This window comes from Balaenoptera physalus, assembly GCF_965194825.1.
Source record: "Balaenoptera physalus genome assembly, chromosome: 19".
NCBI classification, from domain to species: domain Eukaryota; kingdom Metazoa; phylum Chordata; class Mammalia; order Artiodactyla; family Balaenopteridae; genus Balaenoptera; species Balaenoptera physalus.
The window spans coordinates 8,100,456-8,118,482 of NC_138900.1; the positions used below are offsets into that span (position 1 = coordinate 8,100,456).

General features: G+C 49.9%; 2 protein-coding genes across 4 annotated transcripts in view; one reads left to right on the top strand and one right to left on the bottom strand.

The window, feature by feature from the left end:
• Window positions 1-996: 996 nt before the first annotated feature.
• On the bottom strand, window positions 997-4,719 carry EMP3 (epithelial membrane protein 3 (MAM blood group)). 2 transcript variants are annotated; one of them, XM_082437486.1, is made up of 5 exons: window positions 4,579-4,719; window positions 3,488-3,580; window positions 3,148-3,250; window positions 2,123-2,263; window positions 997-1,272 (listed from the first exon to the last, which is right to left on the bottom strand). In XM_082437486.1, the coding sequence occupies exons 2-5, from the start codon at window positions 3,563-3,565 to the stop codon at window positions 1,103-1,105; spliced, it is 492 nt and encodes a 163-aa protein (XP_082293612.1). In that variant the 5' UTR covers window positions 3,566-3,580; window positions 4,579-4,719; the 3' UTR covers window positions 997-1,102. The 2 variants fall into 2 exon arrangements, with proteins under 2 accessions (XP_082293612.1, XP_082293613.1); XM_082437487.1 differs by having other exon boundaries at window positions 3,488-3,648; window positions 4,579-4,702.
• A 3,269-nt stretch (window positions 4,720-7,988) lies between these two features.
• The window catches only part of ODAD1 (outer dynein arm docking complex subunit 1), a 30,666-nt gene continuing 20,627 nt past the window's right edge, over window positions 7,989-18,027 (top strand). The window contains exons 1-5 of one of the 2 annotated variants that reach the window (XM_082437385.1): window positions 7,989-8,018; window positions 8,457-8,518; window positions 8,877-8,969; window positions 10,207-10,306; window positions 10,474-10,663. In XM_082437385.1, the coding sequence (XP_082293511.1) occupies window positions 8,900-8,969; window positions 10,207-10,306; window positions 10,474-10,663 (360 nt within the window). In that variant the 5' untranslated portion in view covers window positions 7,989-8,018; window positions 8,457-8,518; window positions 8,877-8,899. The remainder of the gene's footprint in view (window positions 8,019-8,456; window positions 8,519-8,876; window positions 8,970-10,206; window positions 10,307-10,473; window positions 10,664-18,027) is intronic. The other variant, XM_082437384.1, reaches the window with a different exon arrangement.

Here is an 18,027-nt window from a genome sequence, read left to right on the forward strand (position 1 = left end):
ACATGTGTCTTGATGTGGGGTTGAGTAAGCCTGGAGAAGGGGGGGGGGGTGTCATCTAATTTTTACTAAGCTGTCATATAGATTAGAGGCAGCATTTGGAGAGGGTCGGGGAAGAAGAGGGGTTGGGTTCCAAGAGGGAAATGGAAAAGTGTCTTCTCAGAGGAAGGGTCAGAGGGAGAAAAAAAGAGACCAACTGTTAACCAACCAGGGTTCTTGGCCTCCTTAATCAATAGAAATTGATCAAAGGCCAGACAAGAAATTCAGGCAAGGCTTTATTGGGGTCCCTGCTGCAGCAGGGGGGAGCGAGAACAAACAGTTTCCCTTGAAGTGGGGTGAGCTAGTCCCTTCTATGGGGTGAGGGTAGGGGTGTGTCCAGGGGTCGGGCCGGAGGGGTGGCTTAGGTGTTTTGCACACCCCTTCGGTGTTGTGTGCAGGGGACATGCATAGTACCCTGCTTTTGCTCCTGGTTCTTCAGAAGTGGCAGCTGGGCTTTTTGGTCTCTTAGTATCTTGTTGTCCAGAATTTGCCTCAAGTGCACGTGCACGCAGTTAGTCCCTTATAGTTTCTTTGTATTTTGTAGCTGGAGGAAATGTTTGTCCAGGTGCAAGCAAGGTAGCAAAGGGTCCTAGGTCCCAGCCTGTCTAACAGCAGTCTAGAACAAGACACACAGCCTCGCCGGTTGAGAGAGACCCTTGGACAAGGAGAGAGGACTGGAAACACAGATTCCTGGTTCTTACCTAGAAGTGCCTGAAGGTCTAGTCTTGGGAGGAATCCTGAGTTTTGAGACCCGAGGGCCCGGGGGCCTCAGGTCTGTGGAAGGGGAAGAAGGGCTGCTGGGACCGCGGGCTCCTGTATCCCAAGTTAGAGAGAGATGGGGGCCTGGAGCTGGACGTTCTGAAGGCCAAGCTGCTGCTGATGGGGGCTGTCCCCATTCAGGAAAGATCGGGCACGAGCAGCCTGGGTCCCAGAGGAAGGAAGGAAGGAAGGAGGCAAAGGTAGAACGAGCGGTTAAATGGTTTTATTTTCTGGAGGCGGGGTGGGGGCTTCGGGGTGAGGTGGAGGGGCCGGGAGCCGGCTGGGGAGCCAAGGGGACGCGCGGCCCTCACTCCCGCTTCCGCAAGTGGATGTAGATGATGCCGCTGGCCAGGGCGAGGGGGAAGGCCACCCAGGCCAGGGCGAAGCAGTAACCGAAGCTGCCCCCTGATGGGTGCTCCGCCAGGATCTCCTCGGCGTGAATGGCGTAGATCAGCGCCCCGGTAAACACCGCCACGCCTGTGGGGGGATGGGAACCACGCGTCACGCAGGACCCGCACAAGAAGACTGCATTTCCCAACAACCCACGGGCCAAAGAAGCCGCGGAAGGGCGAGTGCGCAGCACCGCTGCCTGCTGGGAGTTGTGGTTCGCTCCCCCAGCGCCGTGCCTCGGGGCCACTGCAGACTGGCCTTAGGCAATTTAGTTAATTTTTTCGGGCCCCCCTTACTCATCCATTAAATGGGACGAAAATACCTACTCATCCATCCATCCATTCAAGGAATACTTTTGAGCACCTTTCTACAAGCCAAGCTCACAGATAGTGAATTAATAGAACAAGAGGGAACCTAGAAAGATAATGTTCCCCAAAACTGATGACTATGATTAACTTAGTCCTTTGCATCTGAAGTCAAAAAACTGAAAAGTACATAAAACTCCCTGAAGTGTCTGATACATAGTAGGTCCACAAGAAACAGCAGCTGGCTGACATTATAAGACCACTACTATTATGATTCAGAGTTCTCCGCTGGGGTATTAATTAGCTACCTATCCCTGCTGGCCCCCCTTCATCCCTGGGATCTAAATTATTTGTCCACACCCCCTTCCCCAGCCCTGGGTCCTTGAAGCCCTACGTGCCAGTTCCCCCATAACTCAGAACTGCACACCACAAACCACCAAGTCACTGAAAACTACAACTCCCCTAAGTCCCTGGGGCAGAGAGGTAGCCAAGGGAGGAAGCTCAGGTGGTCTTTGGGTTGTTGAGAATTGTTTTCATTCATCAGATGTCCATTCTCAGCGCCCCCCACCCCCCACACACACATCCTCACAGGCCTCCTCCCTTCCCTTCAATTCCCAGGGATCAGTGCTCACTGGTGCAAAGCTGGCAGAGGCCAGTGGCATAGAAGAGCCCTCCTCGCCGCATGGTGTAGAGCTGGAACATGAACAGGATGAAGGACAGACAGCAGAGGATGAGGGAAAGCACCATGAGGACCTGTACCGCCTTCAGCCAGCCTGCAATAGGAGACAGAGGTGGAAGTCACAGCAGGTCCAGAGTTCCAGCTCCACCTGCTTGCTCATCATTGCCCCCACCAACCCTTCTTCCATTTAGAGACATACAACCTTAGATACTTAGTAGTATCACTTATATCGACCTCAATTCCTGTAACTTTCCTAAATTCCCTTATCAGTTCTAGAAGCTGTTTGCAGATTCTTTAGGATTTTCTATATAAAGATGTTCACTGGGAATCAAGACATTTTTACTTCTTCCTTTCCCATCTTTATGCCTTTTATTTCTTTTTCTTGCCTTGTTGCTTTGGCTACCTCCAGTACAATGTTGTATAGAAGTAGTGAGAGCAGAAATTCTTACTTGCTCTTAGGCAAAAAGCATTTAATCTTTCACCTTGACTTCGAAATTTCTATGGATGCAGCTCCGCCCCTTTAGAACTCAGATGCACCTGGCCCCACTTCTTTAGAACCTTAGAAGGATTCAGCCTCACCTCTTTAGAAACTTAATGTGGTCCACCCCATTGGAACTTGGACAGATTGGTCCCAGCCACCCCTTCAGAACACCTGTCTCCTTAGAACTTTGGAAACATAATCCTATCTTCTCAGAATCTTGGGAGCTTTTCCCCCATTCTTTAAACCTATAGCATGTAGCCTCCACTCCTTCTGAATCATAGGGAGTGGGGCTTTTAGCCCATCCTCTTTAGAATATGAGCATACTTCCCCCTGCCATCCAGATAGATGGGTCATCATACATCAGCTTCAGTCACTCAGCATGGGGACCCAGACCCACCCACTCAAACCTTGGGGGTTCCCAATCCTTGGTCCCAGGAGGAGACTTGGGGTTACCCCTTCCTTTTGCAGACCAGTTTCCAATGCCCCTCACCCCTCACCATTCTCGCTGACATTACTGCAGGCCCACGTTTTGTTGTCACTGTTCCATGTGCAGTCGTACCAGAGATTCAGGGACTCCTTCCCGGGGAGGGTCCACCAGGACTGGGATGGACAGAGGAAGAAGGACAAAGTTAGGGAGACTAGGAAGGGTTATGAAAAGGGCAAGGTGCCATGGGAAAGCATGGATTTAGTAGGAAAGTGGGGCCGGGGGGAGGCACGTAGGGTGGAGGCAGAGCTCAGAAGGGTGAGGGCTAGGGAAAGGGGGCGGGGCCAGAGTGACTTTAGCTGAGGGGCGTGGCGGGAGTCTGCAGGAGAGGCTCCTACTCCCAGTAGGCTTACCTTGTCCAAAGTGGCCACGAAAAGCAGGATGAGGATGAGGATGTGAAGGGCAGAGACCACCAGCAGGAGGAGTGACATGGCTCCGTTGGAAGCCTGGGTGGGGACGTCAGGAGACCATCACGTCAAGAGGTTGGCACAGGGGCGGGGGACATGTCTGAATTCTGGTGGAGAAGGGGGCTGAGTCCAGACTCCCAGGTCTAATGGAAAAGGGGGCTAGGAGCCCCGGACTCCCGGTCTGAGGGAGGAGGAGGCTGGGGTCCAGACTCCTGGGTCTGAAGGAGGAGGGGGCTGGAGGCCCGGGGCCTGGACTCCTGAATTCCCCAGGGCCTGCAGGGGGCCAGGGATGGACTCTTGGGTCCGGAAATGAGTAGGACTAGCAATGTGGCCCCCATCTCCTCAGAGCCCTGTCCCTGGGCACATATGGGCCAGGTTATGAAAATTCATATTGCCGCCTGTTCAGATTCATCAGAATCTGGGGTCTACCCCCAGAAACAGGCATCCTTGAGTCACCCCACTCCTCTCCTGGGGTGGGGGGAGGAAGGGAGACCCGGTGAGTCATCTGGTCGGTGACTCATCTCGCCCCCTTGCCTCCCAAACACCAGGGAAACCCCAGCCCCTGGCTATGCCCATGAGGTCCCCACCGCACCCTGCTGCCAGACTAGTGTCTACTGGACACCTTGTAGGGAAAGTGGACAAGATCCGTGATGGGAGTGGGGAGAGGCCTGAGAAGGAGCCAGCTTCCCATGACCCTTCAAGTGTCCAGAAAGGGCGGGAGAGGGGTGGGGGGAGGTGGCTGAAGGGTCCCCAGACTCTGCTTGTTCTCACGAAAAGCCCTGACCTCAGGGTCCTCGGGGGGAATGGACAGCCACAGGAAAAAAACGGCAGGAAGTTTTCGGGTGGGGAGACTGTTGGGAACCCTCAAACTTTGCCGGGCTCCACCCCTTCCCAAGTCTCCACCCCAAGTGCGAAGAGATCACTTCTTAAATTACAAGGATTTCCAAGCTTCTCCCAAGCTGGGGTCTCCTTTCCAAACTGCTGCACACCCAGGAAAAGAAAGAAATCCCAGTCTGAATAACGGATTGGAAACTTACCGAGCGCGGCGGAAAAAGTCAGAGCTGAGTCTGGTCCCTCGCTTGGGCCTCCGTGCCCCGCCCTTCTCCTCCCTCCTTCCACCCTGTCGAGGCCCCCGCCTCTCACCGCCTTTCTCCCTCCCTCCCTCCCTCTCCCCTCTTGCTCTCTCCTTCCTTCTCCCCTCCAATCCCGGAACTCTCTCTCTCTCCCCCTCTCCCTCTCTTTCTCCCTCTCTCCCTTTCTCTCTCCTTCTGCCTCTTGTCTGTCTCTGTCCTGTCCTGTCTATACCTCCTTCCTCCTCTCTCTCCTCACTCTCCTGGTTTCTCTTTCTCTGCTCCTCTCAATATATACTGACCCTTTTATACACACCCTCACCACACCCAGCTGAGGTCTGCAGCCAGAGGGAGGGCCCAGGCACTCGGGTTCCTCATTCTCTGGGCCCCCACCCACTGCCCCCAGACAGGCATCTTCTGGGGCTCCCTCCTGCGGTTGAGATGATGCATCCTCGGAAGGAAGGGAACAGAGCTGGGGCCCTCAGGTGGGGCAAGCATCAGGGGTGGGAGGATTTAATTCTCAGGCCTCTGCTCTGGGACTGGTCCTGGGACTGATGTCTGCTTTCCTTGATGGGGCTTAGGAATGAATCCTCAGAGGGATGGGAGACTGGGGGACGAGGCCAGATTCCTGCAGCGTGGAGTGAGCTGAGGGCTGGTGGCGTTGGCACCAGGGTGGGGGTCAGGGGATGGGAAATGGGGAAGTGTGGAACTCTGGAGGGGGCAGGAGGTGGAAGTTAAGAACCCAGGGCTACCGTTTCCTGCCCGGGGGACCTTGACCAATTATTTCAACTCTCTGAGCCTCAGTTTCCTAATCTATGAGGTGGGTACAATACTACTCATAATACTGACAATATACTAATACTGATAATAACAATTCTGATACTTATTCTAAACGAATAAGGTAATACCAGTACACTAACACACCTAACATGTTTATTCCTTTCCTCATCATTCATTGGACATCTATTATGAACCAGGAGTTAATAATGAAGAAAACAGATGGGAGCCCTGCTGTTCTTATGGAGTTTCCCTTCTAGTTGAGGGAGAGGGACGATAGAGACAAAACATCAGTGAAGAAGATAGATTTCAGATAGTGATAAAGGCTTTGAAGGAAATAAAATAGAGTGACACTGCTAATGATGCGAGGCTACTTTAAAAGGGTGATCCGGCCAGGCCTCTCTGAGGAGGTGACATCTGAGTTGAGACTTGCAGACGGGAGTCATCTGAATGCGGGGCAGGGAGAGGACGCACAGGCCTTGAGAACAAGTTCAGGTTGTTTGAGAAGCAGACAGAAGGGCCAGTGTGGCCAGAACATAGGGAACGAGAGAGAGTGGTAGGAAGGGAAATCAAAGAGGGCCCTTGAAGCCTAGAGGAGGAGTTTGGATTTTATTCTAAGTGCAGTTGGAAACCACTAGAGGGTTTTAAACAGAAGTGCAGTACCAGGGACTTAATGTCAACTATTATTGTTATCATTGTTATTTAATTCTTGGGTTACTGAATTAGGGTGGGGGGTAATCACCACTATGTACCTGGGTCTCTTGGCAGGGTTGGGTGCTTGGTGAAAAGCGAGGGACAGGGAACCAGATGTCTGGAATATGGAATTAAGAGCTGGAGAACTGAAATCCTGGGTCCCTACAAGGGAAGGGAACTGGACGATGGGATGTCTGGGTATCTGATTGGGCCAGAGCTAGAGGGAGGGAGAATGGCTGGTCATCTGGACTCCCTGAGTGGGTGAGGGAAGCGCAGTTCAGTGACTGGGTGGGTTCTCGGGGGACCTGGAAGCTGGGTATCACTATAGCACAGACTCTATAGAGATACGCTGGCCGGATTCAAATTGAAACTGCTTTACTCATTCGCTGTGATTTGGGGCAAGCTACTAATCTCTTTCTGCCGCAGTTTCTTTATCTGTAAAATCGAAATAATAATAGTAAATACATCACGGAGCAGTTCTTAGAGGAGTGCCCGGCACCAAGTAAGCACTGTTGTATGTGCTTGTCATACCAGACATTGGGGCCCTGAGTGGATCCAGTACTGGGAGACCCGAGATCAAGGTCTCTAGGATTTGGGGAAGGGGCAAAATCTTGGGTCCATTGGGTCCCAAGACTACAAAGTTGGGAGTACAAAATGAAGGTCCCTGGGGGTGGGGAATAAAGTAGTTCCAGTTTACATCTTTGAGAAGGACAAGAGACTGGAGGTCTGAAATCAGTTCCCCAGGTAAGTTAGAAACCCTGGGTCACTGGGGGAAAAATGAGGGACTGGAGATCGTATGCTCTTCAAGGAGGCAAGGGGACTGGACCTGGGTCCTGGGAGGAGTCTGGGAACTAGGGTGTAGGGAGATGGAATTTGAGGGGGGGAGGTGGGGAACAGGAGGCTAGGACTCTGAATCAAGCTCCCAGAGTGGAATCAGCGCCAGAGTTGGGTATCCCGGGGATGTTCGGGGCAGGGGGTCCCCCATGCTAGGGCCCTATAGAAGGGGGAGAATCAGGGGACCCGAGGGCGGTGGGGGGATCTCCCCCTCCTGGGCCTCCAAAGCTACGAGCTGAGCGCCCGCGGGCCGCTTCCTCCCACAGGAAACCGCAGGCATCGGGCACACCCAGCCTGCAGGGAGCGGTGTCTACTGCCAGCCCGCTCGGCAGAGGCCCACGGGGGCAGCCGCCTGCCGTCAAGGGGGCAACAGCCTGCCGTCAACGGGGCGTGCCCTGCGGGGCTAGGGGCGCCGCCATGGGGGCGTGGCCGGAAAGCAGGGGCGACACGGAGCGCCCTAGGCCCCGCCCACTTCCGCCTCTCAGTGCGCGGACCTCTAAGGCGGCTGTGGGTTTTTGGCTGCCTCTCCGGAGGCCGTTGGCCGCGCATGCGTAGTCAGCCGCTTCGAGGACCTGAGGCGGCGGTGAGCGCTCCTCCCCCCGTCACAATTCCCGGCATCGGCACCGCGTGCCTGCTGATGAATCCTCAAAATAACGTGGTCTTAATCAGCTTAAGACACGCATCTCTCACGCCCCGTCCCGAAGGACCTTGGCCCAGTTCCAAAGCCTTTCAGCCGTTTCCCTCCCAGCCCTGCCTCCACAGGCTCTTTTAGCTACTGCCTCTCCCTCCTGGAAACACACAGCCCAGCCCTCACAACCCTGTGCTCCCCAGACAGACCATCTCGACTTCCCTCCCCACGCTCTCTGAGCCTGAGTGCCTCCCGGTTAGTCGTCCCCCGCCCCCTGCCACAAGTCTTGGGAATCCGCGCTCTTCCGGTGCCCTCCCACCAGACCCCTCCCATGCTCTTCCAGCCACGCCCCTTTCAGCCCTCGAAGCCCCACCCCTCACAAGGCCCTCAGCCCCGCCCTCTACAGGTATCCTTGCCCCTCCCCTCTCAAGGCTCCGAAGCCCCGGCCTGGACGGGTTTCTGACTCCCTGCCGAGGTTCGCCAGCCCCAACTCTCTCCGGCCCCGGCAGCTCTGCCCTCCCCTGAAGCCCCGCCCCTCAGGCCCACCCAGTCCCTCTCCTCAGAGGCCTTTTCAGTCCCGCCCTTCATAGTCCTCTACAGCTCCGCCCCTCGCAAGGGCTACAGTCCCGCCCTCACAGGCCCTCCCAATCCTGCCCCTCACAAGGCCTACAGTCCCGCCCCCACAGGTCCCGCCCCTGGCAGGACCCCAAAGCCACGCCCATCGCAGCCCTCTAGCCCTGCCCCTCGCAGGGCTCCCCTAACTCATCTGCTCATAGCACCCGAGCTCCCCGCAGGTCTCCTCGTGGCCTCCTCGGCCTCTCCTCCCCATTCTCCCCTCACACGGCTTTCTTCGGTGGCCTTGGTCCCTCCCCGGCTGCTGTCCTCAGGCCTCATTGGCCCCTCATCTCCCCAGTAACCAGACCACAACAGTGAGCTTGGAGCATCCAGGACATGTCAGGTACTCCAGCCCAGCAGGTAGGGACCGGGCCTCGCTCCCCTCAGCCGACGGGGTTGGGGAGATTTCCCCCTCCTCTGTGCCCCCTCCCCAAACAGCCCCGCCTCGGAGATACCGAGAGCCTAGAAGACCCCCCGCCAGAGTCAGAGCCGCGACGCAAGACAGAGAATGTGAGAGGTGGGAGGTCGGGAGGGGCATGGGAAGAGACCCTAGAGGTGTCCCACTCCAACCCACTGGAGGAACTGAGACTCAAAGAAAGGCCAGAGCTAGTTCTGGGGTCACTCTCTTCCAATTCCTAGTCCCTCGCTGTTCATCGCCCGCCCTCCTCCTAACCCTCTCCTGCTCGCCGTCTGAAGGGGTCCTGTGCCACCCCTACAGGAGCCCCACCCTCTTTGGCCAAGATGCCTTTGGGACTCTCTGCTGGGAGCAGTCGTTCCGAGGATGGAAGCGAGGCCTTCCTGGAGGGAATGGGTAATTCATACATTCTTTATTTCATTCATTCTTTTCCCGGTTTTCCCATGTTTCAGGTCCTGTGCAGCAGGGCGCTGGGGACAGGGAGGGCCTTCAGGAGCGCCCTCTAGTGGGGAAACGCACATGCTCCGGAATGGAGGTGGAGCCGGGCAGATGGGCGGGCCAAGCCTGGGGAGTGGAATGGCCGGGAAGACTTAGTGCAGAAGTTTGAGTGGGGCCCAGAACTTCTCTCGGGAATTACCAACAGGAGAAGGAAGGGAAGAGTGTTTCCGCAGAGAGAACAGCATATGACTAGAGCAAGGTTTCTCAGTCTCCACACTGTTGACCCTTGGGGTCAGATGTCAGATCATTCCTTGCTATCAGGGGGACTGTCTTGTGTGTTGGAGGATGCTCAGTGCATCCCTCACTGGCCTCTCCCCACTTCATGTCAGAAGCACCCCCCAACCTGCCCCCGCACCATGATGATCAAAAATGTCTTTAGACATGGCCATATGTCTTTAAGGGGGCACAATTGCTCCTGATTGAGAACCACTGGGCCGTGAGAGATGGGGAGCTAGTGGACGAGACCGGAGAGGTGGGTAGGGTCGGGTTTGTGGGCCCTTGAACACCAGGGTGAAGAGCTGGGACTTTGTCCTGGAGATGCTGGAGCGCCAGGGAGGCCTGTGACAGCTCTAGGTGTAGAAAGACTATCTGGAGCTGTGAGGGGAGGCCAGGAGGTTAGGGAGGAGGCTGGGGTGATGGGGTGATGGTCCAGAAGGGGGAGGATGAGGCCTGAGCCAAGGGGATGGGCTGAGAGTGAGGAGGCGGGAGGTGGGGCTGAGGAAGACTGGGCAGTGGGCTGAATGGGAGGGAGGGAACAGGAATGGTGCCCCGGGGGGTCTTGGCCCCTGTCCTCAGCTTTCCTGAGTTCCAGGTCCTGTGCTTCTGGTCCCTGAGGACTGTGAGGCCCCCCAGGAGTGCCCTCTAGTGGGGAAACATGTGTGCCCAAACCCCGGCTAGGAGTGGGTTTAGGGGGAAAATGCGGAGGTCGGCTTGGGGTACAGGAAGTATGAAGGGATGAGGAAGCTTGAGGGATACAGGAACCGAGGTGCAGCCCTAGAGTGGTGTTGGGAACTGGGTCTGCAGTTCAGCTGCAGTTTTTGAGACCCTAAAGGAGCCAGAATTCCTGGGTGCTGGGGAGGGAGGGGCTGGAACCTGGATTCCTCTGGAGTCCCTCCCTGGCCTGGTCCCACCTCAGTGGATTGGGAGCTGAGCAGACTGCAGCGGCAATGCAAAGTGATGGAGGGTGAAAGGCGAGCCTACAGCAAGGAAGTCCGCCAGCGCATCAACAAGCAACTGTGAGCCAAGCGCCTGGGTCCCTGGAGCTGGGGAGGGGGCTGTTGAGGAGGTGGGTGCTGGCCTCCTCCTGGGGCTGACGGGGGAGGGAAGGCCCAGTGTGTCTGGACTTTAGTGAGGCCGAGCTCTGCCCCTTTCTGGCTTCCCCTCCACTTCCCTGCCTGGGCAGTGAGGAGATCCAGCGCCTGGAGGGGGTGCGAGACAAACTGCAGGTCCAGATCAGCATTGCCCAGAGCCAGGTCAAGCGGCTGCGGGACAGCAAGAGGCTGGAAAACATGGGTCACCTGCTCAAGTGCCAGGTCCAGGCGCAGGCTGAGGTCACGGAGCTGCAGGAGCAGACCAGAGCCCTGGACAGGCAGGTGGGTTCTGAGACCAGACTTGGTGGATCTTACTTAGGCGCATGTGTCATGACCTCTTTGAGCCTTACCTTCCTCATCTGAAAAATGGGGTTATTGAAAGCATCTCCCTGGGGGAGTTGTGTTCAGGCTCCGGTAGGAATATGAGTATTTAGTGCTTAGCACAGCCCCACACCTTCAAAAAAGGTGGTTAAGGGGGAAAGATTCACCTTCTGGAGTCAGTGAAACCTGTATTAGAATCCTGGTCCTGGCACATCAGCGCTGTGTGACCATGGGCAAGTCTTCACCTCTCTGGGCTGTAGTTTCTTCATCTGCAAAAAGAGGATGTGGGTAATTCAGCAGAGTCTAGACAGATTTTTTTTTTTTCCTGGCCGTGCCATGTGGCATGCGGGACCTTAGTTCCCTGACCAGGGATCGAACCCGTGCCCCCTGCAATGGAAGCATGGAGTCCTAACCCCTGGACCGCTAGGGAATTCCCTAGACAGATTTTTCATCCTATTTGCTTCAAGACCTTTTTATTTGGCCGTTGATACAAGGTGACTTTTCTAGGCCAGTGTTCTTTTTTTTTTTTTTTTATAAGCCTACATCATTTACTTTTTTTTTTTTTTAACTTTTGGGTTTATTTATTTATTTATTTATTTATTTATCTATTTATTTATGGCTGTGTTGGGTCTTCGTTTCTGTGAGGAGGCTTTCTCTAGTTGCGGCAAGTGGGGGCCACTCTTCATCACGGTGCGTGGGCCTCTCATTATCGCGGGCTCTCTTGTTGCAGAGCACAGGCTCCAGACGCGCAGGCTCAGTAATTGTGGCTCACGGGCCTAGTTGCTCCGCGGCATATGGGATCTTCCCAGACCAGGGCTCGAACCCGTGTCCCCTGCATTGGCAGGCAGATTCTCAACCACTGCGCCACCAGGGAAGCCCTAGGCCAGTGTTCTTTTCAGTTTTTAGGACCACAACTCCTTGTGACACAGTTCATAAACACACAGATACAGTCCTTTTTGCCACTTCAAGTGACATATTCACAAGTTCCAGGGATTTGGATGTGGACATCTGGGCAGGAGAGTGAGGGGCATTTTTCTGTCTACTACATGTTCTATAGTTTTATTACATTTGACTTTAAATCAGTCCGTTTGTTCAGCTCTCAATATCACCCTGAGCTGCCTTTTGGAAGGTGAATTCTGTCTGATTTACACACCTCAAAATTTGGGCTGTTTCATGGTAGTACAGTGGCTTAGTACGTCTTGGCTGCTGGAGCTGGCTTTCCTTAGTCTTTCATGGGAACTCACCAGAGACAGGTCCAACGGGGATGATCTTATTATCTTGACTCCATGGATTCCTTTGCCCTAAGAAACTTGATTATGGAGAATTGTAGGTCAGGTGGGTCCTCTGAATAGAGCTCTGTAAAGTTCCACATGAGCTCAAGAAAGGATGTAGTTGTCTGGTGATAGTCATTCATTCAACAAATATTTGTTGAGCGCCTACTAAGTGCCAGGTGCTGTTCTAGGTGTTGAAGACACAGTAGTGAACAAAACAGACAGGAGTCTGCTCTCATGTAGTTTACATCTACTGGGGAGATAGACAATAAGCCAAATAAAAGCCAAAGAAAGGGACTTCCCTGGTGGCGCAGTGTTTAAGAATCCACCTACCAATGCAGGGGACATGGGTTCAAGCCCTGGTCTGGGAAGATCCCACATGCCACAGAGCAACTAAGTCCATGCACCACGACTACTGAGCCCGCATGCTGCAACTACTGAAGCCCGCGCGCTAGAGCCCGTGCTCTGCAGCAAGAAGAGCCACTGCAATGAGAAGCCCACGCACCGCAACGAAGAGTAGCCCCCACTCGCTACAACTAGAGAAAGCCTGCGCGCAGCAACAAAGACCCAACGCAGCCAAAAAAAAACCCAAAAAAAACCCCCAAAAAACTGAAGAAAGAATTTGTTCCAAAGAAATCACCCAGGATCTTGCACAGAGAGACAAAAAGATGAGAAACCTGGAAGGGTGGTCAAGACAATTGCAGATCTAGTGAGAAGGTTTAACAGTTGTTTAATAAAAGTTTCAGAAGAACAGAAAGAGAATGGGACAGAGGTAATGTGTGACAGGATAATATCTGAGAACTTTCCAGAACCAATGAAAGAATGAATCCACAGATTCAAGGATGCCTTAGAGTCCAAAACAGGATGAATAAAAAAGCCACGCTTATACAGGACATACAGAAATTTCCAAAATATACAAGCAGCCAGGAAATTTTTAAAAGGCATTACTTTCAATGGAGCCACAGTTAGACTGACAACTGATTGCTCAAAAGAAACATTGGAAATCAGATTGTAAGTGTCATTGTAACTTCAACATACTAAGAGACAAAGCTGTCAACTTAGAATTCTATGCCCAGTGAAAATATCATCGAAGAATGAGAAAGCAGAATACACATTTTCTGGCAAAGAAAAATGTAGAGTTAGCCAAACTATATGTGTTGAAGGATCAACTTTTAAAACTTCCCATCTGTTACTGACTGATACTTTTGTAAGGCTTGTGTCTTGGGTGACTTGCCACATGAATTCAACAGCACCCAAGAAGAGTTTCTAAATGCTTAGTCTCATTTTCTGAACCTATCACATCGGAGACTGATGACTGATAGATCTTGGACTTGTACCAGTTCATAGCAAAAATCTATGTAGATATAAAAATTTTTTGATAAAATTCAGCATCCATTCATGTTGAAAACTCTTAGAAAGCCAAGCATAAAAGGAAATTCCCCAAGTTTGATAAAGGGCAACTAAAAAACATCTACAGCAAACATCATATTTGATAACGAAACATGGAAAAAAAATTCTCCTTGAGATCAGTAACAATATAAGGATGTCAGCTAGCACAGCTTCTATTTAACGTGGTACTGGAGGCCCTATCCAGCGCAGTATTGCCAGGAAAAGAAAAAACAAACAAACAATTTAAAGATTGGAAAGGAAAAAATGAAATTGTCAGTATTTGTAGATGATATATTTGTGTACATAAACAATCGAAAAGAGCCTAAAGCTAACTTACTCTTAACAAGGTATTTTAACAATGTGGCTGGATACAAAATTAATATTTCCCTGTGTTAGCAATAACTATTAGAAAATAGAAGAAGAAAAGACAAATTTATAATAGCCAAAAGAAGTACCTAGGAAGAAATCTAACAAAAGTGTGCAAGACCTCGATAGAGTAAATTGTAAAAGTTTATTGAGGGGTATTAAAGAAGAATTTAATAAATGTAGAAGTATACCATATTCATGGATTGGAAGAGTTAGTGTTGTAAAATGTCAGATCTCCAAATTGATTTATAGAATTAATGTAATCCCTACAAAACACTAAAAGTTTTTATTTTTAATGGATGGAATTGACAAAGAGAGTCTAAGGTTTATAGAGAAGTGCAATGAACAAGATGACTAAAATTTACTTAAAAGAAGAACAATGTGGAAGGATTTGCTCTATCGGTTATCAAGATTTATTATAAAGGTCTTATGCGACTTCCCTGGTGGTCCAGTGGTTAAGACTCCGTGCTCCCAATGCAGGGGGCATGGGTTCGATCCCTGGTTGGGGAACTAAGATCCCACATGCAGCATGATGTGACATAAATAAATAAATCTCTTATAATTGATGCAGGGCTAATCAAGTGGGATAATGGGACAGAATAGGGAGACTGGGGTGAGACCTATGCATATGTGGACACTTGATATTTGACCTCAAGAAATGGGAAAAGGAGGCTTCTAATAATGGTGCTGTGAAAATTGGATATCCATACTGTAAGATGAAACCAGACACTTAGCTCTTACTGTCCCCAAAACTAATTCCGGATGGATCAAAGGTCTAAATGTGTGAAAGTGCAGAACATTTCTTAAGTTACAGAAATCTCTACTTTTAAAGGAAAAGATTGATACATTCCATGACTTTAAAAATAGTAACTCCTGTTCATCAAAATAACCATAAAGAGTGTGCAAACTAAGTCACAGAACTGAAGGTTACTTGTAAGACATAGCTGACGAAGAACCTAGGGTCAAGAACATATAAGGATCTCTTACAAATCATTAAAGAGTGAGCTCAATTTAAAAACAGTCAAAGGAGGGCTTCCCTGGTGGCGCAGTGGTTAAGAATCCTCCTACCAATTCAGGGGACACAGGTTTGAGCCCTGGTCCAGGAAGATCCCACATGCTGCAGAGCAACTAAGCCCGCGTGCCACAGCTAGTGAAGCCCACCCACCTAGAGCCTGTGCTCCGCAACGAAGAGTAGCCCCCGCTCACAACAGCTAGAGAAAGTGCAGCAACAAAGACCCAACGCAGCCAAAAATAAATTAATTAATTAAAAAAATAAAAATTAAAAAATTAAAAAAATAAAAACAGTCGAAGGACTTGAGTGGGCACATCACCAAATAAGAAATTCAGATGTCCAATGAATGTAAGAATTATCACTCATCGGTATTCAGAGAAAGGCAAATGAAAGCCATAAGGAGATATCATCACACACTCACCAGATTTTCAAAAATTAGTGTCCAAAAATACCAAGTGCTGGGGAAAGAAGGAACAGTGGGAACTCTTATGAAGTGGTGGTTGCTAAGACCCCACCAGTTGGTGGGAGTCTAAATTGTCATGCATATCCTGAAAAGTTTTTTTCCCCCATTATCTATTAAATTTGAAGAGAGACATACCCTGCGATCTGGGGTCGCATCCACTCCGCATGGATGGTCACCAGAAGCAGTCTTGGGCTCTACCTGACCGTCACACTCACAGGATCCAATAGGCTGTCGCTTGGCAGCAGGTTCACTTAACTCTGTAGGTGGAAAGAAACAACAGCATCCAGTACATCTTCCTTGAGCATCCAGGGGCTGCTTCTCAGCATCTTCAGTTGGATGATACTGTGTGGGTGGGTGTCGCCCGCCCTGGCCTAGCGAAGTTTTATATACAACATGAGCCACCTCTTGTAACAGATCATCAGGGCAGCTTCCAAGACCCCACCAGGAACGTATTCCATTGTAAGAAACACCCCACAGAGAAACCAGTTTTCTATTCAGTCCTGCTCATGTAGGCCTTTGGGGTCTCTGAGTCCACTCACAATCCTCCCAGTCTGATATAGTTCACCAATCAGGGGCCATTTTTGTAATCAGCATTGTTGCCTGGGAACACAGCTGGCCTTCCGTATTTACATTAGCCCAGTATGTTTCCATGGAAACGGTGTTAGAAGGAAGTAAACCAAAGTCACTTCCCAGGAGAAAATGGTTTAGATTTGTCAGTAACCCATCCTCCCACCCAACAATTCCACTTCTGAGTCTATACCACGGAACCAGGACTCATGAAAACAATGTTGATAGATGCACTATTCATATCATCTAGCTCCAAATTGGAAATAACCCAAATGTTCATCAATATTTGAATGAATAAATAAATTGTAGTATATTCTCTTTTAAAAAAATATTTATTTATTTTCGTTGAGCCGGGTCTTAGTTGCGGCATGCAGGATCTTTTTTTAGTTTTGGCATGCGGACTTCTTAGTTGCAGCATTCAGACTCTTAGTCGTGGCATGTGGACTCTTAGTTGCGGCATGCATGCGGGATCTAGTTCCCTCACCAGGGATCGAACCTGGGCCCCCGCATTAGGAGCCTGGAGTCCTACCCACTGGACCACCATGGAAGTCCCATGTAGTATATTCTTATAATGACATAGTATACAACAATAAAAAATTACAATTAAATGTTTGTGGATGAATCTCACAAACATTTGAAGGAAGCAAGGCATAAAATATACAGACAGCATTATTTCATTTACATAAAATTCAAAACCAGGCCAAGCCAAACTTTTATTTAGGGGGTTTATACCTGGGTGATAAAACTGTAAAGAATTTCACTTAAGGAAGTATGGCAAACAGATTAACGACTCCCCGAAGATGTCCATGTCATCATCTCTGGAACCCGTGACTATGTTAGTTTACAAGGCAAGAGACTTTGCAGATGTGATTGCAGATTTTGAGTTGGGTAGGTGATCCTGGATTATCTGAATGGGCCCAATTTACTCACAAGGGTCCTTATAAGAGAGAGACAGGAAGGTCAGAGTCAGAGGAGACGATGTGATTATGGAGAGGGGAGATGTAACAACAGAAGCAGAGGTTGGAGTGGCCATAAGCCAAGGAATCCAACCTCTAGAAACTGGAAAAGGCGAGGAATGAATTCTCCCCTGGAGCCTCCAGGAAAAATACAGCCCAGCTGACACCTTGATTTTTAACCCAGTAAGACTGATTTCCGACTTCTGATCTCCAGAACTGTAAGATAATAAATTTGTTTTGTTTTAAGGCAGTAAATTTGTGGTATTTTGTTACAGCAGCAGTGGAAACTAACACAGGAGAGTGGTACCTCTGTGGAGGGGAAGATGGTAGTGATTAGACTGCAGTGCTGTCAGTATTCTAGTTCTTGACCTGGGCGGTGGTTCAAGGATGTTCACTTTTAAAATATATAGTAAACTGTACATATGTGATCTATGCAGTTTTCTGTGCACAATAACATTTTTTAAGGAAAAAAAGATGTTACCCATCATAGACGTAAACGTAAAACCTAAAACTATAAAACTTCTAGAAAGTGTAGGAGAAAATCTTTGTGAGCTTGGGTTAGGCAAAGATTTCTTAGATGCAACACCAAAAGCATGATCCATAAAAGGAAAAATTGATAAATTGGATTTCATAAAAATTTAAAACTTCTCCTCCTTAAAAGGTTCTGTTCAGGGAATGAAAAGACAAGTCCTACATGGGGAGAAAATATTTGCAAAGTCTGTACCTGACAAAGAACTTATATCCAGAATATATTAAGTAGTTTTAAACTCAATAAGAAAGCAAATGACCTAATAGGAAAAATGGCCGAAAAGACTTGAACACACACTTCACCAAATATATATAAAGTGGAAGCAAGCACGTAGAAATATTAGTCATTAGGGAAATGCATATTAAAATCACAAGCTACTTCTACACACTTATTAGAATGGCTAAAATTTAAAAGACTGACCTTACCAACTGTTGGTGAGGATGTGGAGAAACTGGAACTTTCACACCCTGCTGGTGGGAATGTAAATGGGGCAACCACTTTGGAAAATAGTTTGGCAGTTTCTAAAGAACTAAACGTCCACCTACCGTATGATTCAGCCATTTCCACTCCTAAGTATTTACCCTAGGAAAAAGAAAGCACATGTTCCTACAGCAAATTGTATATGAATGTTCATAACAGTTTTATTTGTAAAATTCAAAACAGAAACAACCCAAATGTCCACCAACAGGTGAATGGATAAACAAATTGTGGTACATCCATACAGTGGAATACTACTCAGCAATCAAAAGGAATGGGCTAGGGCTTCCCTGGT

Bases quoted from the DNA above. Each gene is read 5' to 3' on its own strand.
- EMP3 (XM_082437486.1), bottom strand. From the start codon at position 3,565: ATGTCACTCCTCCTGCTGGTGGTCTCTGCCCTTCACATCCTCATCCTC. The intron at 2,264-3,147 runs GTGAGGGGTGAG...CTCCTATTGCAG, and splicing joins CAGTAATGTCAGCGAGAATG to GCTGGCTGAAGGCGGTACAG. The intron at 1,273-2,122 runs GTGAGCACTGAT...ATCCCCCCACAG, and splicing joins CCTCTGCCAGCTTTGCACCA to GCGTGGCGGTGTTTACCGGG.